The following is a 27,021-nucleotide window of genomic DNA, read 5'->3' as shown; positions in this document are numbered from 1 at the left end:
AATATAGTAAATCGGGCCGAAGGCCAAGAGCACATGAGACCTCAGTAATGCCCAGGTCTCTGCCCTGGAATGTGTCCCTTTCATCTCTAATCACAGCACGGAGGCTCATAAATCTCACAATCAAGAGCAAAAGCCCAAGCATGAGGGTGATTTGTTTCTTCCTGGACTCTGTTGGTTTTGGCGGAGCGAAACCAGAGACTTTCCTGGCCGGGGACGATGATGATGATGGTGGTGGCGATGATTGTTATTATGATGACTCCATGAGCAAAGAATGTGGGTGAGCACACAGTAGCAACCGGGGATTTCCCCCACCTCCTCTCCCTGCTTTCTCCCAGGAGCTGCCAAGAGAGAGGAGGAGGCCGAGAAGGATGAACTCACTCCTGGCAGGCTTGGCGCAGGACAACCTGATGATGAGCAGTCCACTCGGGTTTCCTAAAGGAATGCCTTAGGAGAGATGAAATGACAGCTCCCAAAGCTGGGAATTCCCTCCACACCTCTGGTGCCAAAGTTTTAGAGTGGCTTTGTAACTTGGGGGTTTGTTGTTGTTAACTGCCCTTGAGTCTACCAGGACTCATGGCGACCCTCTGGATGAGACATCGCTAGAACCCCCTGTCCTCAAATGCTCTGCTCAGGTCCTGCAATGTCATACTTGTGACCTCCTTAATTTAGTCCATCCATCTAAAATGAGGTCTTTATATCCCTCCATCTTTCCTAGCATTATTATCTTTTCCAATGAGTCGTTCCTTCTCGTGATGTGGCCAAAGTATGAGAGACTCAGCTTGACCATCCTAGCTTCCAGGAAGATTTCAGGCTTGATCTGTTCAAAGACCCATTTCGTGGTTTTCTTGGCCATCCATGGTCTCCTCAGTGCTCTTCTCCAGCTCCATATCTCAAATCAATTCATTTCCCACTTATGTTTTCCTCACTGTCCTGCTCTCGCATCAGTCCATGTTGACAGGAAATACAATGGCTTGGACAATTGTGACTTTCATGCTCAGTTGTATATCTTTACACTTTAGGACCTTACCCAATTCTTCCATGGCTGCCCTTCCCATTCCTGGCCTTCTTTTCACTCCTCTTTTTCCCGACTCTAAGCCTTCTCTTCATATTATATTCGCATGGGTGGTACCGGGTTTTGTAGCACCGCCACAAGCATGGCACTGACAGGTCAAGGAGGTACTTCTAGTAAACACCTAAGAAATCCAACATTTTCCTTTTAAAACTCAAAAAAAACTTTAATCCAAAGATCTCCAAGAGTTTACCGGGTTTTGTAGCACCACCGTATCTGTGTACAAAATGTTGGCATACGTTTGAGCTCCCTCTTGTGTTCTTTGTTGAGGAAAGGCAGAGGAAGGAGATCAGGTGTTGGAAACAAGGCTTTTTTGGAGGTCCAGGTTGCTGGATGCAACGCAAGACTTATTCACCATCATTCCTCCCCTTCAGTACTTAGCAGACACACACACAACTTCCCTGTTGCAACAGCTCCCCCTGGCTGCTGGTCTGTTTTGTGGTTGTTATTACTGTTGTTGTTGTTGTATGACTCTGGAGACCAGGGTTCGATTCCGTTCTGGGCCACGAAACCCACCTTGGGCAGGCCAGACACTCTCAGCCTCAGAGAATGGCCATGGCAAACTGACCCTGAAGAAACCCGGCAAGAAAACCTTGTGATAGGATCGCCTTAGAATTGCCATAAATCGACTTGAAGGCACACACGGTTTAATTACACTTTTAATTTTTGTATACTATGCACAGAATCCATTAGGGCCACCCAGTCCAACTCCTTGCCATGCAAGAGGGTTTGGCTCTTATCTAACTTTTGCAAGCCACCTTTGGACTGGGGAAAAGATGGACATTGATCTCCTCCTCCTCTGTTCATCTGCTTTAGGAGGAGCCATGCCATAAGAGATGGAGTTGCTAATTGCTCACTGGGAAATCCTCCTCATCTCCTCATTGCAGTCTTCCTCTCTTGTCCAAAAACATGGGGCAGGTCTTCAACAGAGAAGTCTGCTATTTAAGAAGAACATCCTTTCCTCCCAGGAAAAGGGACAACAGAAATGTTCTTCCCACATCTGGCCACTTGAGAGCCAGCCAATTTAATTAATACACACATACATGCATATATAAATATATAGCTCAGTCTAGTCCCAAAGGTCCTCTGGGAAGGAAGAAACTTGCCCTGACTTGGGATACGTTTGTCCATTTGCTGAGGCCAAGAAGTGAGACATGGTCGTGTGCCTTCAAGTCGTTTCTGACTCATGGCAACCCTAAGAGTTTTCTTGGCAAGACTTGCTCAGAGGAGGTTTGCTGTTGCTTTCCCTTAAGGCTGAGAGAGTGTTTTCTTTGGGGATGACCCAAGACTATCCAGGAACACTACTCCAGCCTTGCTGCTTGAAAGGAAGCGTGCCTGTGAGAGAGGCATCTTTAAAAGCTGGCTCACAGACCTTTGACCATCTTGCCCCAGCCCCAAATGGAGGACATACTCTGGAGCTCACCTCCGTGTTGATACCAACTATGGCCAGCTGTAAGCGGCATCAAGGAAGTCCAAGGCCAGGCTTCAACAGCCTCACGGCTCTCCTCCGGACCATCCAGCCACCAGCCTAAGAAGGGAGATGGGCCCAGAGCTTGCCTCCTGTCCAGGACCAACCAGGACCAGCTTAGGTGAAGTGTGGCATTTTACTGGCTTTGTATTGTTTTAAGTGTTTAATTTAATCTAAGGCAAGGAATTTGCTATTATCTTGCAATGTTTTTGGTGGTCTCCTGCCATTATTGTATTATTACTGTCCTAGTATTTGTATTGAACAGTAGTTTTTCTGCTGGGGAAAGTTACTATTATGTAATGTTTTGGGAGTATATGGGACTATGGTCTCCTGCTGCTATTGTATTATTGTTCTCTTAGGCCTGTTACAGACAGCCAAAATAAAGCTGCTTCGAGTCACAGTGGAGGTATGGTATTTCAATGATGCATGCGTCCTAAGAGTCCAGAAGTCACACCAAAGCCATGCTCCAGCCCTAAGGACTGGAGCGTGGCTTTGGTGTGGCTTCTGGACTCTTAGGACGCACGCATCATTGAAACACCATACCTCCACTGTGACTCGAAGCAGCTTTATTTTGGCTGTCTGTAACAGGCCTTAGTATCTGTATTGAACTGTATTTTTTGCTGCTAGGGGAAAGTTGATATTTCTTATTTAGATTAACTATGTTAGGGTATATTTTTTAATATGTTGATACTGTGGATTTTGTTCTTTGTATTTTTATATATATATATATATATATATATATATATATATAATTTCCCTTGCTTTAGACATTAGGTTTATATTTTGTATTCTGGCTTATGTTTACTGTACAATTATTTTTTGTATCTAATATTCTTGTTGTAATCCGCTTTGATTCCATGGGGGGATTATTATTATTATTATTATTATTATTATTATCTGGTCACACTTTCCACCAAAAGAGTTAGCTATCATAGCTTTAATCATTCCCTGGAATGGAAATCATGTATTTGGGGTTGTTAAATGGCTCTTGCCTGGCGTAACGCTTGCTGCATGTATTAAGAGAGAAAACCAACTCCCCTTCTTTTTAAAGCATGATGTTCCTCGTTCCAAATGCCTCTTATGGGTCTCTCTGTAGCATTTCATACTTTTCCATTTGGCATGCGCTGGGCTATTATTTTTTCCTTTCTCTTTCATCCTTAGGATGTTTTCCCTCCCTTCCCGGAGGGGCGTTTTATTCAGGCCCAGGAGAGAAGGGAGGAATTCACTCCCATTTCCTTTGCTGAGGAGGGATGGGGGGGAAATATAAAAAGCCAATGGCAGGGGGAAGGAAGGAAGGGGTCCGTCTCAGATCCTATCCGTTGAGAATTTGGAAGTCAGGAGGTTGGTAGATAGACTTGGCTTTCCACGACTCCCACCCAAAGTCAGAGCAATTCTAATAAAAAAGCTAGCTTTATCTTTAACACAATGTCTGAAAGAGGAATGATGTAGTTCAGGGATAGGGAAGGACAAGATTGTGGACCAGGTCCATCCCTCTTGGGCCAATGTGGTCAGTTTACAAAACCAATACAGGAAAACCACATCGCCTGCATTAGTGTGTCCCCAAAAGTACAGTACTTCACTTTATGTGTCAATTTGAGTTGGCTGTTGTTTTCTATCTGTGGGTGCATCTACACTGTGGAAATAATGCAGTTTGATGCTACTTTAAGTGCCCTGGTGCCATCCTACATAATCCTGGGATTTGTAGTTTTCTGAGGCACTGATACACTTTGTCAGAGAAGGTGAAAGATCTAGTAAAACTACAAATCCCAGGACTGCAGAAGCTTCTTCCCCCACGAGACACAAGGGCCCATATCACTTCTTTAACCAGCTTCAAAACGGAGCTGAAGACCATCTTGTTCAGAGAAGCCTTCCCAGGCATTGCATAATTGTCACTTGCTATTTGATGCTCTTTTGTTGTTTGTTTTATTGAATCATTTCCTGTATTGCCTTGTATTTTATATGTATTATCCTCCCTGCCACCTTTCCCTTCTCCTTTTGTGTCCTGTCTTTCTAGATTGTAAGCCTGAGGGCAGGGAACCATCTAATGAAAAAGATTGCATGTACAACGCTGTGTAAATTTACAGCGCTTTATAAATAAAGGTTAATAATAATGAAGCCAAGGCACTGCATTATTCCAACTATATCGTTCTCTAAAAGGTTACCTTGATATTTTGCATGTATAGTACAAACCCATTTACAATCTCTTTAACAGGCCGCCTTGGATCCCATCCAGGGAGAAAGGCAGGTACCAATCCAATTAATAATAATAACAATAATAACAATAAGGGTGAGAGTGGGTATTTTGTTTTGTCTTAAGGCCGAAGGCTTTGCTCCACTGGCGTTCCTCATTCCTGGAGGGGACCCTCTTCTTTGGAGAGAGAGGCTTCAGGGCTTAGGTCATAGAACCAGCTTTGGAAACCGGTTCTGGTGCCCCAGGAGGGAAAGAGAGACACGCTCAGGGGAGGTTTCCCCATCTTTGGACAGCCGTCCATCCCATTCTCATGAGCTGCCTTTGGGGAGTGAAAGAAGGCCCCGACTGCCCCAACAAAACTTCTTCTTCCCAAAGGCCTGTGAAACAGCTTTGCTGCTGCTGTTGTTGTTGTTAGCCCTGCTTTGCGTCACGCCTGACCCCTGGAGCCCTGGCTGTGGATGAGACATGGCCTGGGTCCTCAGCACACAGGCCTCCTTTCTCTCTCCTTTCCGCCATCTTTCCTAGTGCCATTGCCTTGTAATGGTTCATCTTCCCTCAAGATGCGGCCAAAGTGAGGTCCTCTGGGCTTCTTCCAGGGAGATCCCAGGCTTGCCCTTTGCGTGCCTTTTGGGCCCTCCATGGGATCCTGCGCACTCTTCTCCTGCTGTGGTTGTTAACTTCCTTCATGGCAGCCCTGCGGATGAGAGGGGCTGCGCAGGTCCTGCAAAGCCAGGCCATGGCCTCTGGCCCATGGCCTTCCTCTCTGCCTCCTCTCTTCTCTTTTCCAGTGATTCAAACCTTCTCAGGCTCTGGCCAGACTCTCCATTTAGTCCTTCTGCGGTGAGGATGCAGCCATCACCATCATCCTCACCATCTCAATCCCAGGATTCCACACGATGGAGCCATGGCGGTTCAAGGGCTGTCAGTAACAGTAACAATCATCCCAATCCCAGGGTGCCGTAGGATGGCGCCATAGGACTGAAAGCGGAGGCGGCCAGAGGCCATCGCTTCCCGCGCTGTTCTTCAAGAGCTTCCAATTTCGACCCCCTTCGCTTCCCTCCGCGCGGCCTCATGGGAAACGTAGTCCTGGCGCCCGTCGCTGCGTCGACGCGTCCTCGTCGTCACTTCCGGCCCCTTCCCCTTCCGGTGTGGATGGCGCGCGGCGGGCGTCCGAAGCCGTCAGCGGCGGGAGGCATGGCGTCGGCGGCGGCGTCGGAGAGCCGGGGGAAGGCGCTGGAGGAGGCGGTCAACCGCTGGGCCGTGCTCTTCTACGCCCACCAGGCCGCGCAGGCCTTCCGGGCCGGACGCAGCGCCGACTTCCGGCAGCTCCGTGACGTCATCTACGGTGAGCGGCCGGCGGAAGAAGCCAAGCTGTCTCTAAGCCTAGAATGGTCTCTGCAGCCTTACTAAGTGTTTACTAAGAGGTTTGTGTGGTTGGTAGTATTAGGAACACAGTTCTGTATGTAATTGAAAGCAGGGCCTTCTCCTTTCCCTCGGTTTGCAAATGGTTTACTCACCTTTATTAAGACGTGTGTATTTCTATAAACCTATCTATAGTCGGTAGTACTTTGCATACACTTAGCCATATTGTTATTGTTGTTGTTGTTGTTATTATTCCTAAACAGAATCGGGGGCTTTTCTCTTCTCTCAGTTTGCAAATCATTTACTAAGTGATAAAGCCAATATTTATCTCTATTCCTCCGAAGGATCAAAGTGCCTTTGCAGACACTTAGTCATGTAATGGTTGTTTTGGACCTTCCTTTTCCTGGAGGAAGGCATGCCTTCTTCCGGAGCATGGCCCCGTATCCTGTGCCTGACTTGCGCCTCTTGCCTCTCCTGCAGCCCTCTTGGCCCGGCCCTTGGCGCTGGAGAAGCACGTCCTCCTTCAGCTGCGCATCGTCCAGCTTCTCTCCAGGATCGAAGAAGGTTGGTATTGAATTAAGAGTGAGTTAGTGGCACTGCCAGGCCTTGCCAGTGTCTTCCCCAAGAAGCGCTTGTCCAAGGGCTCCTTCTACAAACACAGTGCACTGTACTCGCAACACAAACTCTTACCATCGTCAGCGTGTAACTGCTCCTTGTGAAGGTGAAGGCTTTCAAGGCTGGCATCCATAGTTTGTTGTGGGTTTTGGGGGCTGTGTGGCCATGCTCTAGAAGAGTTGATTCCTGACCTTTCGCCAGCATCTGTGGCTTTGGCCTCTTCAGAGAACGCTGCCATGGAACAGAGTGGGAGATAGATAGATATACACACACACTATTGGTCGAGAGGAAGCAATTTGCATGTTAATCTGTGTATTGTTCTGTGCTTGAATGGCAAGGCCTTGGAGTGGGAGGCTATGCAAAGAGGATTAGTATCTGATCCCCAATTAGCAGACACTAATCCTCTTTTCATAGCCTCCCACCCTGAAGCCTTGCCATTCAACAACAGAACAATACGCAGATTAACCTGAAAATCACTCCTTCCAACCCAGGCTCTGTGTGTGTGTGTGTATATCTCCCACTCTCTTCCATGCCAGCATTCTCTGGAGATGCCAGCCACAGATACAGGTGAAACATCAGGAATAAACTCTTCTAGAACATGGCCTCTAAAAACCCACAAAAAGCTACAACTGCTCTTTGCTTCCGTTTGCAGAGAGGAGGTCAGAGGCATTTACGGAAACAGCAGATATGGCTTTCCTGAAAATGGGTTTAGCATCTTTATTTGAATGGCTCCTGCTAAACAAAACAAAACAGACCATAAATATTTCAAACTCAGTATTAGTGTACAGTCATCCCTCCTTATCCACGGATTTTTTTATCCATGGATTCAAGCACCAGCAGATTATAGAATCATAGTGTTGGAAGAGACCAAAGGGCCATCCAGTCCAACCCCCTTCTGCCATGCAGGAAATCCAAATCAAAGCATCCCTGACAGATGGCCATCCAGCCTCTGCTTAAAGACCTCCAAGGAAAGAGACTCCATTACACTCTGAGGAAGGAGTGTGTTCCACTGTCAAACAGCCCTTACTCTCAGGAAGTTCCTCTGAATGTTGAGGTGGAATCTCTTTTCCTGCAGCTTGCATCCATTGTTCCGGGTTCTGTTCTCTGGAGCAGCAGAAAACAAGCTTGCTCCCTCCTCAATATGACATCCCTTCAAGTATTTAAACAGGGCTATCATATCACCTCTTAACCTTCTCTTCTCCAGGCTAAACATCCTCAGCTCCCTGAGACGTTCCTCACTGGGCTTCATGGTTTCCAGACCCGTCACCATTTAGTCACCTCCTTTGGACACGCTCCAGTTTCTCAATGTCCTTCTTAAATTGTGGTGCCCAGAACTGGACACAGTATTCCAGGTGGGGCCTGACCAAAGCAGAATAGAGTGGCTGTCATGCCTCCTGAGCATCTTCGATGCTCTTGAGACATATATTTAGTTGAGATTATATTAGACTTTCTATATATCAGTTTAGGAGAGGAAACAGAGATCTACAGCTTTAAGAAAGATAAGGATTGTGGGAAATTCCAGGGTCTTATACTGTCTCCCTCCAGCTAGTTTCAGTTGTGTAGTAAGATTTCAGCCAAGAGTATTTTCCTTTGACAAAGATAAGTCCACAGAAGAAGAAAGATAAAACCCACCAAGAAGAGAGAGCAAGGTATTTAAGAAGGACTATTGAGAAAAAGGAGATCAGTTTCATGTTTTGTGTTTATAACCAGTAAAGCTTTTGAAAGCTTAAGACATTTGTGGACAAGTCTTTTGTTCTGGCTGTTCCTGGGAGCCAGAGGCCTTACTACACCCAAAGTCCATAGCATTCCCTCTTGGGACAAAACAGTGGCACTATTACTTCCTTTGATCTAGACACTATACTTCTGTTGATGCAGATTGAAAACATTTTTAAAAAAAGTATAAAATCCAAATGGCAAAGTTTGATTTTGCCATTTTATATAAGGAAGACTGTTTTGCTATGCCATTATATTTAATGGGAGTTGAGCATCCACAGATTTTGTTATCCAAGGGGGTCCAAACCCCAGCAGATAACAAGGACCTACTGTACAGAATATATATATATATATATATATATATATATATGTATGTATATAAAGCACACACAAATAGGTTTAAATGTAATATTAAGAAATGTCATGCCAAAAGGTGAATTCATAACTTGATAGTTGTTTGGATGATTATGTGTGTTTGTAGCTTTATTTTGTCCTCCCTTTTACAGGTCAGTGGAAAACATAGATACTGTCTCATATATATATATATATATATATATATATATATATGTAATTTTATTTTACCCTCTTACAAGTCAATGGAAAATACAGGTACTTTCTCACACTCCTAGTTTTCCATTGACTTGTAAAAGAGTTGTTCCTTTTACACCTAATTAGACACTAACTTTAAAATTAACCCAGAGGAACATCTACTGTGTTGTGTGACAATCCATTGGGCAAACCTGGCAGTTTCAAAGCTGCAATGTTCTTCAGAAAACTCTCACCTAGAAACTGCCCAGTTTGCCTAATGAATTGTCCTGTAATACAGTGGAAGACCATATCTTTACCTCTCAGTGTTATGAATGAATTGCTCTCTTTTTTTGTAGGAGCACGAACATCCCACAGAAAACTTTTGCACCCACATCATTGGTGGAAACACCTTAGCATTTGTTGAAATTTGTAGATGTTCCTTTTTGATTAATTTTAAATTTGGTGTTTAATTACGTAGGTGTTTACATTTTCAAGATGTGATATTTTGATTGGGCAAATTGAGTTAAAGGTTGACCTGCAACAGAATGGATTTCTCATACGGTCCCCAACTGATAACAACCCCAAAGTGTAATAAGAAATGGGGGAAAGGGAAGTAGGTGAAGGACGGTGGAGAAAGTAGAAGCAGGGAGTCCCACTCTCTGGCCATTCTGGAAACTGAACATAAAAGGCTTTGAAAGAGTTAGATGGACAGTTTTTTAACAGCATCAGAGGAGCCTCAGCTATCATTATATGTTATTTTTTCCAGGATACTGGCCTCTTCTTAACATGTTTTCTGGCTGCAGTTGAAGCAAAGATTGTGCCATATGTGCAAAGCAAAGTTCATTTATCTCTGTATGTGTCTGTATAGCAATTATATATATTTTACAGATAATACAAGTTCTATGTTTGCCTTGTAGATTGGACAATTGATTCAAAGAACGGGTTAACGCCTCTGGAGTGTGCTCTTGTTCTTCTGGAGAAGATGCGGAAAGAGTTGGACGTGGATGTTGACAAGTTCAAAGAAATAAATAAAAAAATTAAAGAAGCTGTAAGGGTTCACATTTCCTTTTCCATAGACACTTACACCTGACTCTAGTTAGTCAGCAAACAGGAAGATGGTTGTCGCTTCGGAGGCATTGTTTTGCTTTGGGGAAGGATGCCACTGAAGCTTTAACTCCTAGCCCAGAAATAGGTGCCTGGCAGGGGAGAGTACAGAGGTTAGGGCTCAGGGGAGAAGGCTTTCCTCTGACCATCCTAAAATGAGAGGCTGGGAATCCCCAAGGCTTCAGCTGGGGTTATTTCTGTGTTCCTTTGAGCTGCATAGAATACAGTAGTGGGATATCTTATCAGATTTAGAAAATCTCCAGAAAGTCTTCCTTGCCAGCCATCCTTTTGTCTTTCTGCTCCAGGCAGTGATTGCTTGCTTGAAGAATAAAGAATATGAACAAGCCAGAAACATCTTGAAGAAACACATGTCAAAAGACCCCAGCGCCCAGGTGAGCTTTGAATTTGGGTTCATTCGGGAGGAATGGAGGGAGGGAGTGGGGTGTCGACGGCGTGAGTCATCATAGGTTCTTTTTCACTGGGCTGGAGGCAGATGGATGCATGGCTTCTCATCCTTCATTTTCCTATCCAGCATCCGTCAAATGACACTGTCCTGTCCTCTTTGCTCATTCAGAGAAACCTCTGTCCAGCCAGGAGTGTCTATTGGCACAGCTTGTGCTGTCAGCCACTTCTAGCATTTCTGCTGTTGCTTAGGTTGCTGGTATGGTTTGCTTTGTGTAAACTTTCCCAAACTCTGATTGTTTCTCCGTACCCTTAAAAGTGCTCAAAACCATTTTTCTTTTGCCCAGAAAATGAGGTTGACATTTCAGAGCATCATCCGAGAGAGGAACTTCACTCACCCAACTATCTGGAACTTCTCATACAAGTGTTTCCAGCAGACAGTCCTGATGTTTTTGGAAGACTACATGGATGATTCAGACCCCTTTCTTTTAATGGTAAGTGTTGGTTTTGTGCACTGCCTTCAGACATTGGGCCTTGAGCAAGATGCACTTGAATGTCACTTACTTTGTCACAGTAGCAACTCCTCTCTAGCCAGTATAGTCAAATAAGCATAGTTGATGTTTGAGGCTTAAAAACAGGAGTCCTTCCGCAGCGCAGGAATGGCTGCTGTCTGTTCTGGCTGAGCAAGGTGCCTTCATGCACAGTTGCCCCAGGAGATGAATGGTCATGCTGCTGCGTCTAATTAGAAAAAGAGAATAAAGCAGATAAATGTTCTGTTTACTCTGTTTCTATCCTTCATGGAAGATGGCCCAAAAGAATTCAGCAGATAAGATGGAGCCCCAGCTGAATCCTGTGGAAGGTGCTATTGAGGAGGTGGAAGTTTCAGAGGCTCTGGAGGAAGTTCCTGGCGAGGGAGGAATGAAAGAGACCTTGAGGAAGGATGCGCTTGAGGGTGAGACCCAAGAACTGGCAGGAGAAGAGCCAGAGACTTTGGAAGAAAGCTCTCTGGCAGTTGCTGTCCAGAAGGAAGCAGCTTTGCATTGTGAAGGAGAGGTTGGTGAGAGCAGCACAGCTTCCAAAATGAATGGAGAAGCCTCCAGGACTGTTGCAGAGACTGCTGCAGAGTCCACTATCCCTACGACTTCCAAGGATTTGGTCAAGCCCGGCGCCTGTGTCTGGTAAGTGATGTAAGAGCAGAGTGGAAACAAACTGAACAGTTTCTTTGTGAGGACCTAATTCTTCACTAATTTTCTTCTTCAGGGAAGGAAGTTGTAATTTTAGCCATTTCCTTCCTGCTAGAAAAGGGGCATAGAAAGCTGCACATTTTTCAAAGCCTTTTTGCAATTCAGGGCTTATTCTTGGCTAAATTCACTTTCTTTGCACAGAATACAGCATTTAATGTGCAGGAATATTATTTTGGGACAGCAAATGCTGTTTTCTGTGCAAAGCAGCCGTCTGCAAATTTTACGCAGATTAAGCCCCAGATTCTCACCAGCCCAGTGTTCTTCTTCTGATCAGGGTTTCTTGGCACTTGAAAAACGTTGTGGTTTTTTTGCCATTTTCCAAATATTTTCAAATTCTCTTTCTGTTCCACTTCCTTTGTAGCAAATTAAAAGATAACTAAAAGAATAGTAATAGTGTCTCTGTTGTTAAGACTACACTTTGAGTCACAGTGATGTTTTTCAAGAGCTGAGGCTTTGGGGGTGACTAAATGAATTTAGCTGCTAATGTGTCATTCCTGCCTTTCCTTTCTGCCTGAGGGAAGGGTTCTGTGTAACCCAGAAGCTGCCATTCTCTTATATGAGTAGAAATTACTTTACAAGACAGATGGTTTGCCTTGGCTGTTTGAGCTTATGCCTTCTGGGTGATCTTCAACCGTTTTCTGATGGCGGAAGAGGACTTTGTAGTGGGACAGTTCGTTAGAAAGGGGAAATGGGGACGGTGAGGCTCGCTGAGGTCCTTAGAGGGGCAATTCTAATCATCAAAGCTTGTGAAACAACCTGCTCTGATCCCCTTGTTTCCTAGCCTTTCGCCTAAGAGACCAACTTCCTATGGACTTTCTGTTCTCAAAGCAGCTTTTGAGGTTCTCTCGGACTCCCCAGACCCCAGTGCTGCCTTTGAAAAACTAGATGAAATGGACTGGACTTGCCCCAAGCTGTCTCAGAGGTCTGAATCTCACAGAGCCAAGCGCCAGCGAGAGGAGGAGGAGGAGGAAGAGGAAGAGGAAATAGTGGAGGAAGGGGACAGCAAGGCTGTTACTTCTGGGTCCAAGTCCAAGTCCTTGCGGAAAGCTAAACACCCAATGACCATCGCCGAGTTGGTTTTGAGGCAGAAGAAGGACGGCGGTTGCAGGAAGCCGGCTGACAAGGAAATTTTGTCTAGGCAGCTGGTGGTGCGGGTGGGTCTCCAGACAACAGAACCCCCAAAGTCCACCCCAGAGGTTCCTCAGAAGTCGCCCAGGTACCTTTTTTGGAGTCTTTTTACTTTGGCTTCCTTAGGGATGTTAGCAGTTGTCATGGTTTTGGATTCTCCATCTGCTCAGGTCCCAGGTCAACCAGGTTCAAGGTCCTGGTCAGGTGACGGGTGCAGTACTATAATGGATCTGTGGCGACCCAGAGATGTTCAAAGGGGTGCCCCAGTGAAACCAGAAGGCAAAGAGCACTCACTACCCATCAAATCTGTCCTCTGTTGCTACTACTGGTCACCAGGGCCTTCACAGCGATTAAGACTGATGGGCTTCCTTCCAATCTTTAAATACCGTTCCTCTCATTCTGGAAAGCGCTGACACTTTTGCAGGGCAAGGAAGAGATCACCCCAAGAACAGCCTGTTCTCCAGTACATGAGCTGACATTGCAAAGTTTTGTTGCAACTGCTGGATATTTATTGTTGTTGTTGTTGTTATTGAAATGCTATATGGCAAATATGATTGTGAGAGGCCTGTTTCACTAACAGTTGCCCATTTACTAGGCTATACGTCTGCTGAGCATATAAAACCTGTGTACATGGTGAACATGAATGCTCGGTGACTCCTTGACATTCTTCTGGGAATCTGGCCCACTGAATTCTTAGCTGGTAGTTCCCAGTTCAGTCTCACCTTCCCAAGACATTTCCTGGCTGGACATAAGCTTCAGCCTTCTGTAAAATAGGGGTGTGTACTACTCGAGGTTCAGATCATGGAATGAAACCTAGATGTTTTGGGCACTCAGTTGCATTTTGCATTTTCTCTGCAGGAATATATAAAGTACCAAACCCTAGTTCTGAGAGGGAGATAAATAGCAATAGCAGGTACATTTCTGTACTGCTTATCAGTACACTTAAGCACTCCCTAAGCGGTTTACAAGGTGTAAGCTAATTGCCCCCAACAATCTGGGTACTCATTTTAGCAACCTCGGAAGGATGCAAGCCTGAGTTGAGCTTGAGCCCTTTTGCTGGTATTGAACTCGCATCCTATGGTTTGTGAGTGAGTGGCTGCAGTACAGGCATTTAACCACTGTGCCACCAGGGCTCTTAATGGATGAATGGATGCATGCCACTCTCATCTGCCCAGCCCAGTCTCTAAAATGCCCAAGATGTGGTTTTTCTTGACTGCCCTGAGACACATCAAGTTGTTTCCTTACCTGCGGTGTGCCTTTCTCTGCTACATTCAGGTCAGCCAAGGAGGACATCACCACTGATGGTCAGAATGAAGAGAAAGAGGTCTGGAGTGATGAAGATGAACTCTTTGACCAGAGTAAGTGAGGAACGTGTGAATGTACCTGCCAGAGGGGAGAGGGCAAGGTGAAGCCACACTTGAGGTCTTCAAGACCTCCTGAGGTTGCCCCTGCCTTTTGGATAGGCCCAAGGAACAAACCTGTGATATGGCCCCAGCTGCCAGTTGTGCCTCATAACCCGCTCCTTAGAAAGGTTGGTAGCTGGAGTAGGGAAAAGATGGGGGTTGTCCACCCTCCCCTCCTGGGTAAGGGGTCCTTCAGGGCAACTGCTGCATCGTCACAAAGGGAGGGTCCAGCTCTCCAGCTGCACAGAGAAAACAGCATGTGACAAAACAGCATCTCTGCCCTGTGAACCAGAAATAAAATGAGCAGTGGATTGTCCTGCTAGGCAGGTGACTAGGAGAGCTCAGGACTGGGAGGTTGTAGGGTGCTTGATAGCCTCTCTGCCCCATATTCCAAGCACTGGTGGCCACTGGGATGCCGGAACTGGGTCCAGCATTGGCAAAGGGAGACCTCCAGGCTTTCCTAGTATCATTCCAGCCAGCATCCGCCTTCTTCAAACTGATACCCTCTGGGTGTGTTGGGTTGTAGATCCCATCATCTTAGTTCCTCCTCCCTTTCTTGTTTCATTTATATTTAGGCATCTACATGCTTAAAATCACAACTCTGAAACCACAAATGGCACACATCCAACAAAATACAAGCAAACACAAGAAAACGGCAGCAAAACCAGATAATAAATAACACTTGTTTTTGAGATCCTCCTTGCATGGGAAGAGGGAACAGCTGCCTAAAATAGGAAGAACTGTAATTGGTGGGAAGTAGTGGGCTGCCCACAGAGTGAAATCAGGAGACTCTATAAAAGCTTGCTTAAGGTAAAAGGTGTGAAACTTGGCAACTCCCAGCTTGGCCACTGTAATTTTCCCTGGGGCTCCTAATGGACATGGCAGCAAGTGGCAGAACTTCCCAACCATGAGTAGGAAGGTGGTAGGTGCAGCTGGTTCAACCAAGTGGTTGCATGCAGAGTTGCCACTGAAATGGTCGCCTTTCCCTTCCGAAAGGCAAAGTCCCATAACTGTAGCACTGCCACCTCCCAGCGTCCACAGAAGGCGTGGTTGCTGATTGGATTTGTCTTTCAGGCTCGAAAGGGAGAAGCAGTAGCAACACCTCCGTCGCTGGCTGTAAGAAAAAGGTAAGGAAGCCCACTCCAATTCTAGGTGGACAAACTGATGAGCAGAAAGCAGATCCCCTCTTTTAAAGGAGAGACAGTTGGCCAGCGCACTCCCCTCCCTGCTGCACTGAAATAGCCCTGCCGTCCACTGAGCTCTGGGACTGGCTTACCTAATGAACTGATAATTAATGGCACTGGGAACCTCCACTTAAATTCTGGCAACCTGTCTCCACAGAGAAACCATATGCATCTGACTTCTTACTGTATATACTCAACTGTAAGTCGACCTCATGTATAAGTTGAGGGCAAGTTTTGGGACCAAAATTACGGATTTTGCTATGACTCATGGATAAGTCAAGGGTAAAACATAGGGGCATTTAGCAAAGGATCTAAAGGATGAAGCAGAGCAAAACAATGTCAAAGAACTAATAAAATTCCAGCAGACGCAGCTCTTTGTGTTCACCCTTAAGGCTGGATGGATGAGAGCGTAGAGGGGATCAGTGCTTCCAAGACACATTATACTCTTCCCTTTCACCAAGGGATGTTTCCTTCTTTTTAATGAGCGTTCAGACATAGTACTTTGACCCCACGGATAAGCCGACTCAGGTTTTTTGGGTCAATTTTTGACCTAAATTTCTAGACTTATACAATTCTTAATACATTTTCATTATTCCCAGAGCTACATGAATGCATATATAAAGAAAAATGTATTAGGCAGATGCTCAATGTAGAGTCCCAGAAAGTTATGGTTACAGGATTTTGAGGTTGTTGTTCTTATTAATTCCACTCATCATCATCATTATTATTATTATTACGTTTATTTGTATAACGCTATAGGCTTTCCATAGCGCTTTACAACTTTGAGAAAACAACAATCCAAAATAGAAACAGAAGCCTGCCTACAGTGCATAATCTAAAACCACAAACAAGATTAAATATTACTATAACAAAGTTAAAACAATACTATAAAAGTGTAAATTAATACAAATAATATGTCATGAACGATACAGTCATAAAATCTAAATCCTAGTTGAACCTCTTTGATTCGCCTAACCGGCCCTCAGTACAGACTCTTTCCCTTCGCTGTTTCCTCTCTCACTGACTCAGGTTACTTCCGATCTCTGACTGAGTCATCTCTCACAATTATCCCCACCAACCTTTTAAAAATTCCATTTGGACATCTCACCAAATCCCTGTTTTGGCCTTTGTTATTTCTCCTGAGTATCTCTCTCCTTTTCCCTGTAGAGGTGGACTTCAGAGGAGTCTCAGTGGATCAAGGCAGGCGTAAAGAAATTTGGAGAAGGGAACTGGAAGACCATTTTCCGCATGTACCCTTTCAAGGAGCGAACACCGGTGATGATCAAGGACCGCTGGCGGACCATGAAGAAGCTTGGGATCCAGTGAACTTAGTGGGGTTTGGGGGGCAGGGGGGCATTGCGTATGCACTTCTAATATTCAGCTGCCAAAACACAGACCAGAGGACCTTCCCTGGAGATTGCATTGGGCCCATGCCACATTCTAGGGCTGGCAATGGGACCCTTGTTCAGCCAGCATCGCAGGAAGCCTCTTCTCGTGTTCCTCAGAAGATCGTAGTTGAGAAGCGTCTACAGGTCAGAACGGACACTCGGTTCTCCCAGGAGGGACAGACGGGTCACTAGTTGTTCTGCGTTTCCAGACGGACAGCGTAGCTGTTTTACCTGTTACTTTTCGTAGGCATGTTGGCCAAACTTGGTATTAGAACAGAGGGGTGATGGGAGGACAGTTCCTCTGAAAGATTGTGAGCAAAAAGGTTGTGAGAATATATACGTTCCTTATTGTCTTTAAGGCACAAGAGAGTTGAGATGTTTCCTCTTGATTTCTTTAAAGACTGCTGTGGCTTCCATTGGGGAATTTTCTCTATTGTTAGGAGCAGAGGCATTAAAACCCAGTCGAATCCCTTCTTTTTAGGGCCAAACAAAAGAGAGACTGGTGCTAACATTTTGTGTGTATTTTGAAGAATAAAGCAGTTTTGTATGTATCAGTTAATCTGCTTGAGTTCCCTGCCTGGGTTTTTGTTTCTTGGGTGCAGTTTTGGGGTCTTCAGGGCCGAGTGATTTTGCTTGTGTAAGTCTCATTACTGTTCTGAATATATTTCCACAGAAGTTTTAATTTGAAAGCCCTGGCTTGTATTCACTGGAAACAGGGTGCGAATGAATATTGTGGCAAGACTATAGCTTTCTCCTAGTAAAAAGTGCATAACTATTTATTTAGTCCTGAACCTGGGGAACCTGGCACCTGGGAATCAGGTGAGCAGCGGATGCCACTAAGTTCTCACACGTCATCAAGGTACTGGAGAGCCTGGCAAATTGTCCTGGGTTGGTGTGCTTTCCTGTCTGTGTCTTTCTCTTGCAGCCTGTGCCGCCTGCCCTGTTGCAGCTTTGCCCTGGGACGCTTTCTGTTTTCTTTCCTTTCACCAGCGCTGGCATGCGTGAACATCTGCGCGTTGAATCTCTTGGCCCAGCCAAGCTTGTCTTCATTGCCCGGTTTGGAACATCTGCCTTTTTGAAAGACTGGAGGAAAGTGGCAAGCTTCTGCGGGAATGTCTGAAGCAAAGCACCCTTCTCACCTTAACCCTTAAAGGTTTACTTTGCTGTAGGAACAGTTGGAGACCCCGCGTGATTTGGTTGACTACAGTTCCAGAGACCTGGGTTCAAATCAACATTCTGCCATGGAAACCAGCTGGGTGACTTTGGGCAAGTCGCATCTCACAGCCTCGGAGGAAGGCAAAGGCAAACCTGAACAAATCCTGCCAAGAAAATCCTGTGACAGGTTTGCCTTGGAGTGCCCTACATCAGAAGTGACTTGAAGATACACAACAACCAGAAGGAACCATTTCACCTCCAAGGACAAAATGGGTTGTCTCTGTGCTTTGGCTGTTGCTACTAGTCCTGACTCTTCCTTTTTAAGTGTGCGCCTTGTGCCGAATCTCGCAGGCCACTCGCTCTTATCACAGTTGCTGGGAAAATCTCTTCCTGGAATACATGATGTGTCCTTCAGCACCAGCTGCTACGTCAGCCAAGTACAGGTCATGCTGGGGGAACCTTTTGAGAACAAGGAGGACCGAATAAATGGAGCAGGAGTGGGTGGCAAAGAAAGCAACTGCTCAAGCAGAACTTTGGTAAAGGGAAGCTTTCTCTTTAAAAAAAAAACAGCTGCCCAGACTGGAAAGAGAAATGTCTTGCAAGGTTGGCAGCTTTTGCAAAGATGGACATGATGCAGAGTGAAACCTTTGATCGGAAAAGAGCTTAACGTGCTCAAATAATGTCTTTTCCCCCAATCAAGGATAAAGTGGAGGCTTACAGGCAGTTATGGGTGAGCTCCCAGGATCCCACCTGTTGCACAGCTTCTGTTTTTTAGGCTCTTTGCACTTTTTCTTGCTTGAACTCTGTGACATGTTTTGTTGCCTTTAGTTTAGATCTGAGTTCAGTTTCCCACTGAGATGAGCAGCTTGTTGGATGGCCTGGGGCAAGTCTCCCTACCTCACAGGGTTGTTGAGATGACGAATGGGATGTGGGCCATGTATTCCAACTTGAGCTCTGTAGAGGAAGGCAGAGACAGAAGTAGCGATATAAATTAAAGTTTTGGACTTTGTGATTGACAACAGGCTGTTTCAGCCCTTCAAGAACCTTGCAGGAGCTGGAGCAAAGTAAATGAAGGATTGCTGCAGTTTCCTGAAAAAAGGCAGAGTTTCCTAGCAGTGTTGTCACTGGATACCAGCTCCCATCATCCTTGCCCAGGGGTGAGCTGGAAGACCATGCGTTCCCTCATCCTGGAAAGGGCACTCAAAGTTTCCTTGAGGAACTAGACGTGATCCAGCCAAGAGCAAACACAAGACACTGCGAGTGGCTGAGTTAATGATTAACCACGCCTGCCTGCCTCTCTTCCCAGCCGCGCAGGGCTCCTCAAGCCAAGGCACGCTGCTCCAGCTGGCTTCTCCCAGCACCATGCTCCCCTTGCTCCCCACGGCTGCGCTTCTGGGCTTGCTGGGGGCGCTGGGACTTGCCCAGGCCCACAAATCGGAGCCCCAGCGCATCTCCAGCGACCAGCCTCTCTTTCGTGGAACAGAACGGTACAACTTCGCCATCATAGTCCCTGCGGGAGACATTGAGTGCTTCTGGCAGTTTGCGCACCAGAGCGGCCAGTTCTACTTTGGCTACGAGGTGGGTGCGCACGTTTGCATGTGTTTGCGCATGCAGCAGGTGGTAGAAGTAGCCGCCTTGCTGTTGTCGTGCGCGTTCTAATTGTTTCCAACTTACGGCAACCCTGTCACTGGGTTTCCTTGGCACGATTTGTTCAGAGAAGGTTCACCATTGCCATCCTTAAGAGGCTGAGAGAGTGTGATTTGCCCAAGTGGCCTTTCATGGCCAAGCCGGGATTCAAACCCTGGTGTCCCAGTGTCCTAATGCAGCATTGAAATCCCTACACCACTCATTCTAGGGCAGAGTAAACCTTCCTGTTATCAACCCTTTCTCTACTAAATGTAGGAGTGCTGCCTTTTCCCAGGGCCCTTTCTCCTTATCCATTCCTAAATCAATTTGCTGCCTCGCTCTGCGCATGGGACCCTAGTGATTCCCCTTCCCTTTAACTACCCCCAGGGCTCCTAGGATTTGCAGTTTAAGGAGGGTCCCTTGGTTTTCTCAACTGGAGAGAGATCTCATGGAGCGTGAAAGGGCCCCGTTGCCTCCTTCCCTTGAAGAGAAGGGCACAGAATCTGGTAGCACTTGTAAGGCTTTAATATTTATTACAGCATGCATGTTCATGGATTGCAGGCAACTTTATGAGACACTTGCAGTGAAAGAGGTGGGAATGCTTCAGCCCTCCATGTGTTAAAGGACTACAACTCCCCACATTCCTTACCAAAGGCTGTATTGCCTAGTAGGCTGTTGGGGATGTTTGCCTTTCAATGGCGTCAAGAATATTGGTTACCAAACTTTGGTCCTCAAGGCGTTTTGGACTTCAGCTGCCAGAAGCTCCAGTCAACTTGGCCAACAGTCAGGAATTATGGGACCTGAACTCCAAAACATCTGGAGGAATGAAAGATTGGAACCATTGGTCTAGAGAGATGTATGCTTCCCTCCCTGTGAACCATTGTCAATCCCTTTAAGCCAGATGTGGGAATTGAACAACTATTCAGGTGCTCTTATACCTTGGTTCCCAGTATCCTCTGCCATGGCTAAGGCTGCTGGAACATGCAGTCCAAGAACAACTGGAAGGTTACATGATTCTCACCCACCAGTCTAGATTCTTAGAAGCGTAGGGATATATACAGTAAACAAGGCGTATCCTGGAGAAAGTATATTAAGAGCACTGAGCAAGAACAAAAATGGCAATAAGCGAGTCCAAGTGAGATGATTTTCTTGCCCATTAGTCTTGTCCAGTTTTATCTACTAAACCCCATTTTACCTGCCCACATTACCTGATGAAAGTTATGCCTTTTCCTTGGGCTTCTCTATGTTCAGAGATAATTACTCTGGTTTAACCGAATTTCCCATCTGGACAATGGGATTAAATAACCTAAGAGTGGCACAACCATTAGAGATACACATAGTACTTCAATGTATTTCCAGCACATCCAGAGATCTAGGAAAATGGTCAACTGCTATGAGATTTTCCTCAGTGGCTGACTTGGTTCTAAAAACAAACGTTATTGGAGGGATTATTATTTTTTTGCCCAGAAAAGTGTACGTTTTGGAGGGCAAAGGAAAAGTGTCTCCTGCCATTTGTCTAAAAAGCTTACTGCCCTGTGAGAGCTCCTTTTGCACGGAGTAGTAGTGTCTTTATCTCTGGAGTGAAGCAAAATGGTTTCTGCAAGCCTGACTGTGGCCTACTGCCTTGGACTGCATGGCCTGCAACATCAAACCCTCGTTTTGTTTCTGTGGTTGGAAACCCTAACACTACAGAAATCCATGCTGCCTTCACCATGTTTTGCCTTCAGGTGCAGAGGAACACAGGGCTTGGCCAAGAGAGACACATCCAGGCCACTGCATATGACCCCAATGGCTTCCGTGTTGGGAACTCGCAAGATATCCGGGGACTGATCCACTTCTCAACCAAGGAAACAGGTGCACTGACCCTCGCCGTGGGATCCTTTTTCTCCTTCCTGAGTGGGCTCTAGGATCCCTGTCTTGGGGGCAGGTCAAGGCAAAAACAAACCCCCGCTTGGGAATAAGCAGTTACAGGTGTGGATGCGTCTTCATAACAGACCTAAGGAAGTCATGCTTCAAATGTAAGGCCACTAGTTGAGGAATAAAGGCACAAGCAGAAGGGAAAAGAAATGACCCCAGACAGCAGACATTTAAAGTTAAGTGAGTAAAACAGTTAGATTTCCCGTTCCTTGGCTCAGCCATTCATCGGAATGGGGGCTGCAATCAAGAAACCAGAAAGAGATGAGGACTTGGAAGGGCAGTTAGGAAGGAACTAGACAAGACCCTCAAGTGTAAGGATAGATATCATTAAAGACCAAAGGGAATCATCCAGGCCATCGTGTTTTTGATATCTGTGTGAAAGGTGGACAGTGAAGGAAACTGATAGGGAGAAAGTCAGCTCATTTCAAATATGGTGCTGGCCCTGGAATTGGCTAAGAGACAAATAAATGGGTCCTAGAATAAATCAAGATTGCTAGAAACCCAGATGGCTAAAGCCAGGTACCATTCTGATGCTTTCTTGCAGGATTCTACCAGCTCTGCCTGAGCAACGTGCACAACCACTTTGGGTCTGTGCGGGTTTACCTTAACTTTGGAATCTACTACGAGGGCTTTGACCTACAAAGTACATCAGAACTTGAGAAGAAGCAGCTCAACGACACACTGGCGGCCATTGAAGTAAGCACTGCTAAATATCCAAGAAGGTTCTGGCAATGCCAGCAGCTGGGTGGGAAATCATCGGCATGTGGGCAGAAAGAAACATGGGCCAGAAGGAAACTCGGGTCACACCTGATGCAGGTAAGAAAGGGTTCTGAAAGTGGTCAGGAAGAGAGAGACGTGGAGGAAAATGCTCACTGCTGGGCATCTCTGGTCATAAGGGTAGGCAGCTGGTATTCTCTCTCAAGGAAGGGTAAACCCTCAGTCCAGTGGTGGATGGGGCCAAGGATTCCCACAAAGCTCTTAATTGCCATTAGCTAAGCCTTGAGAAAGCCACCATGGGGGAATTGTCAGGGGTAAAGCTGGGAAACTGCCCAATGATGGTGCTGGGGGGAAAGAGATGCAAGCCTAGGAAGGCGAGATGTGGGTCCTGGGCCGGAGGCTCATCATCTCTGTCCTCTGGAAGAGAACCGTAGAGGCACATGCCACCATTTGGGACTGAAGGGTTTCTTCCTCCCTTCCCAACAGGAGAGCACCCGCAAGCTGATGAAGGACCTCTTCCACATGTGGCGATACAGCGCCATTTCTCGGATGAAAAGCACGTCAGACATCTTACTCCTTCAGTCCAACTACAACTATGTGAACTGGTGGTCGGCGGCCCAGAGCGTGGCCATCATCGTCTCGGGGGTCCTCCAGATCTACTTCCTCAAGCGTCTCTTCAAAACGCAGCCCACCACAGCCACCAACAAGCCACGATGCTAAAGTCTCACGCCAGGGTTAAGGCCAGCCAAAAGCCCAATCTCACAGGCAGCAAAAGGAACAGGGAACCCCAAAAAGCAAGGGGCGTGTTAAAGGCAGCATCCCCCCACCTGCTGGCCTGGCCTCTTTCGTTTGCCTTTCAGGGTCCAAAGTGGACAAATCTAAGCACCGCCACAGAAAGGGACTGAATGGGTGATTCAAAATAAAGCTGGCCTAGTCAAGGTAAAGCAGCACTCCATTTGTTGAAACTCTTCCTAACGCAACCACAACACATAGGATACCTTACAACGACTGAGTGGCAAATTCCAGGCCCAGTTAATAGGCTTGTGCTCCACATGGGCACCACACCACACTCTTTATCTTTGGGGCTAAATTTAGCTCTCAGGGCTTCTCCCACTGACTACCCCCCATATGATCCCAATGCTTGATAGTTCCCTAGGTTTTGCATAGGCCTTCTTCTTCCCTTCTAAAAGGTTGGAATGAGCCTTCTGAGGCTTAGCTAGTGGCAGTAACAAAGTCTATGCTAAAACACCTTGCTAAGAGGGAAGAGAAGCTCTAACTGCTTCTTTGTTCTGGCTTAGCAGATCAACGCTCTGGTTCCCTAAACAGCTGAGGAATATGGAAGCGGCTGCATGCACCCAGAACACCACAAAGGAGACAATCAAAGGCATAGAACCTGACAGCTTTACTGGGCCAGAGTTAAAATTTCTCAGAAGTCATAGGCCTGTGGTTACATCCCAAAGTTTCCTAGTTCACCCGCAGCAAGCACAGTTGCAGTCACTGTGGTTGATCCATTCCAGAACAGGCAGCTTTGCTGGCTATTTCTCCATCACTCACAGCCAGTCCATCCAGTCCATATAGAAAAGGTGACAGAAAGTCCAAAATAGGTTATTCTTTCATGCAGCAAGAAGTCTTTGGGGTCCTCTGCTACTCTTTGTTTAAGTCAGCGTCTCTTCGTGCCTTATGTACTCCCCGATATCCGCTTGGTGAAACACTACAATTGCCATGGGGTCCATTTTCCGGCACTCTTGGGTTGACTTGGCCGCCACCCCAAAGCCCTAGGAAAAGTCCAAGGGAGCAAGAGTAAGACCTTTGTTTTAGTGAGCGCCCTCAGAAGCCCCCTGCAGCCCACCTTCCTCCTGGCCTCTCAATGCCACTCACCAGAGGGACGTCAGCCATGGAATAGACCACCACTCCTTGGTACTGGGCTGTGCTCTCTGTAATGCGCCCCAGGCCAGATTTCAGGATGTGGTTTCCATAAAGGAAGGATTGTTCTGCGCCAGGCTTCACCCACACTTTGTACTGCATGAGAGAGAGAGAAAAGCAACAAACAATGCAACAAACTGTCTGCGGGAATGAGTTCCTTGCTCATGTGAAGATGTACGGTTAGATAGCTGTGTTGGCCATTAAAATAAAATCCACCATGTGGCGATACTTTCATCATCACTGAAAGTATCATAAGATGGATTTGGTGTTAGTTTGATTGCTCTTATAAAATTTAATCCAAGGCTATCTACATTTCTCTCTTCATTGGCACAAATGTTCACTTCCAAAGAAGTAGCAAACCACCCAGCAATGAAAAGTGCAGCGCTCTTTTGGCATTCTTGTTCATCTCCTCATATTTGAATCATGGAGATGGAAGAGACCGCAAGAGCCATCCAGTCCAACCCCCGATAGTCTTCATTCAAAGCCCCTGATGTCAAGCAAACACATCCATGGAGAACTGGACAAAACACTTTCCCCTCACATCCACAAAGCAGAATACAATGGTCTAGGTGAGGGGAATGAGGAGAAAAGGGTGAAATGGAACTTAATCCTTGTGCTGCCTTTACCTTGGCATAAGGGGCAAGATAATCCAGGGCAGTTATGTGGAGACGAAACTTCTGGGTCTTGGTAAACTTTCCAAAGCAGGTGCCCAAGGAAACCAGGCTCTCGCGGGGGATGTTTGTAGCAAGCTTCAAGATCCTCTCACTAAAAGAAATGGGGGGAAAAGAGACAGCCTTTACTGCAACTTCAGGAAGACCTGTGAAGTGTAGTTTTCCTGAAGCACCTGAATAGTCTTAAATCTATACCCTAAGAGTCAGGAGAAACTGCTAAGTGGGCAATGCTTGTCACGGCCATTTTGCCTTTTTGGACAAGGGATAGCAGTATTAGGAGGACAGATAAACCAGAACTTCCCAGGATAATTATAATACAGACATGACCAGAAATACGCAAATCGGGGTGACAAGGCAGAGAAGAAACCTTAATATAAATCTGGGGGGGCTGGTGAACATCCTCAACTGCTCCTACAAAAAACAAAGCCTTTATTTTGGCCACATAGATTCTAATAAATATATATAAAGACTCTCATCCAGCCAAAACAAAAAGATTAGGTGAGATGTGGCAAGCAATCTATTCAGCTCTTGTCTGAAGTATAACATCTGGATGCAAATCCTACTTGTACAAGTCCAGCCCTATGAGAAGCCTTTGTTGCTTTCCAATTGGGAGCAAAGCCTGTTTACACAGTATTTCATTATTGGGTCCCATGCCTCTTCTGCTCCCTTTAATTTACATTTTCTCAGTCTCTCCGTTAAGATATCTAGAGTTTTCACCTCAAGTCCTTTCCATAACCATTCCTCTATTTTAGGCACGTCTTCCTTTCTCCATTCTCTGGCTATAACTATTCTTGCAGCTGAAGCCACATAGAGCAAAATCTTTTCCTCTTCCTTCCCTAACTTCCTTATTGCACCATTGATCTTATTGGTCTTGTGAAGCAGATGTATTTTGGGAAGACAGTCGTAGCGTATCTCTAACATTTCACATACAACGGAGTGAATCTGAGTCCAAAATGTTTGTATTTCAGACATTTCCCTTCATGTATATCCTGGCCTTTCTTATGGGGAAGAACCCTGCGCTCCAACGGAATCCTTGGGTTCGTAATTCTTTGTGGCACCAGAACGCTCTCTCAGAGGGAAGGCTGAAACATCCCAAGAAACTACAGTTCCCAGGATTCCATAGCACTGAGCCACGGCAGGTAAAGCGGCGCCAGGCGCCCCCTGGGCCCCACCTGAGGTAATAGACGCGGTCCTTGTGGAGGCGGAAGCAGTAGGCCCCGTCCGGCCGGTCGATCAGGAGCTGGATGTTCTCCCCGATGCTGCGGAAAGAGAGGCAGAGGAGAGGGACTGTTTGCAAAGGAGGGAGACTGGCCAAGCCCAAGCCTTTTCCTCCCCTTCCTGCCCAAAAGGCCCCAAAGGAGACCCAGAACCAGGGTCCCTTCTCGCCCCTCCCCGAAATGGGCCATGCGTCCCAATGGGCAGAGGCCCCTTTCCCAGACAGAGGCCTTTGGGGCCATTGCTTGCTGTCTCTGGGAAGCAAAGCCGGCAATGGCCCCAAAGGATGCCCCTGAACCAGAGGATGGAAAAGCTCCTCCTGCATCCACCCAAAGGGAGGATGCCTTCCAGGGATGGAGCTCCTTGGCTTCGCTTTGATGCCGCCTTTCTCCCCAGAGGGACCCAGGCAGCGGATGGCAGAGAAAGCCTCCTATAGAATCCAAGCCATTAAGGCGCCTATATATGAAATAATCACATATATGGCCAAACGTAATATAAAAGCACGTTACAGACAGCTCCCTCCGACGGAAGCAGCTCCGTGGGCCATTCCTGCTGCGTCTGCACCAGATGGACCCACTTTAACTGCCAGGGTTGGATGCTGTGGAATCCTGGGATCTGTAGTTTGTTCCTGGCAGAGAGAGGCGACACATCTCACGGAACTACAGTTCCCAGCATTCCGTACAAAGTCAATTCCTGAGTTGATTCCCGGCACCAGAGCCTTCTCACTACAAATCCCAGGATTCCACAGCACTGGACCTGCTGAAGCGGCGCCAGACTCCAATGTATGGATGCAGACAAGCTTACTATCTAGCCAGCTTCTCGAAGAGCGCGCGGATCTCCTCCTCGGTCAGCGGCCGCATCGCTCCGGCGGAAGTGGAAGAAGAACGAGCAAAGCGTGACCGGAAGCGGAAACCGGCCGCTCTGGGCAGAGAGAGCGAGGCGTCTATGGCACGATAGAGTTCTGCGTCCGTTCGGGAGAGAGCGCCGCCACTCACCCT

At 46.5% G+C, this 27,021-nt stretch overlaps 3 protein-coding genes across 3 annotated transcripts; 2 read left to right on the top strand and 1 right to left on the bottom strand.

The window, feature by feature from the left end:
• The first annotated feature begins 5,853 nt into the window (after positions 1-5,853).
• LOC149305859 (telomeric repeat-binding factor 2-like) lies at positions 5,854-17,358 on the top strand. The gene is made up of 10 exons (XM_089540847.1): positions 5,854-6,073; positions 6,571-6,654; positions 9,864-9,994; positions 10,356-10,442; positions 10,800-10,946; positions 11,257-11,630; positions 12,478-12,912; positions 14,100-14,182; positions 15,302-15,354; positions 16,579-17,358. Exons 1-10 carry the CDS (start codon positions 5,881-5,883, stop codon positions 16,735-16,737), a joined length of 1,746 nt encoding a protein of 581 aa, XP_089396973.1. The 5' UTR covers positions 5,854-5,880; the 3' UTR covers positions 16,738-17,358.
• A 64-nt stretch (positions 17,359-17,422) lies between these two features.
• Positions 17,423-23,609, top strand: LOC149305858 (transmembrane emp24 domain-containing protein 6-like). Its single transcript, XM_089540854.1, has 4 exons — positions 17,423-19,532; positions 21,308-21,434; positions 22,042-22,193; positions 22,701-23,609. Exons 1-4 carry the CDS (start codon positions 19,227-19,229, stop codon positions 22,932-22,934), a joined length of 819 nt encoding a protein of 272 aa, XP_089396980.1. The 5' UTR covers positions 17,423-19,226; the 3' UTR covers positions 22,935-23,609.
• Positions 23,598-26,941, bottom strand: LOC149305857 (60S ribosome subunit biogenesis protein NIP7 homolog). Its single transcript, XM_089540856.1, has 5 exons — positions 26,828-26,941; positions 25,981-26,067; positions 24,764-24,902; positions 24,093-24,233; positions 23,598-23,989 (listed from the first exon to the last, which is right to left on the bottom strand). The coding sequence occupies exons 1-5, from the start codon at positions 26,881-26,883 to the stop codon at positions 23,870-23,872; spliced, it is 543 nt and encodes a 180-aa protein (XP_089396982.1). The 5' UTR covers positions 26,884-26,941; the 3' UTR covers positions 23,598-23,869.
• Between the last annotated feature and the right edge of the window lie 80 nt (positions 26,942-27,021).

This window comes from Sceloporus occidentalis, unplaced genomic scaffold (assembly GCF_023333645.1).
Source record: "Sceloporus occidentalis isolate IW3139 unplaced genomic scaffold, rSceOcc1.0.p SCAF_10, whole genome shotgun sequence".
NCBI classification, from domain to species: domain Eukaryota; kingdom Metazoa; phylum Chordata; class Lepidosauria; order Squamata; family Phrynosomatidae; genus Sceloporus; species Sceloporus occidentalis.
Note: the sequence above shows the minus strand (reverse complement) of the source record. Positions and strands in the feature narration are given on the sequence as shown.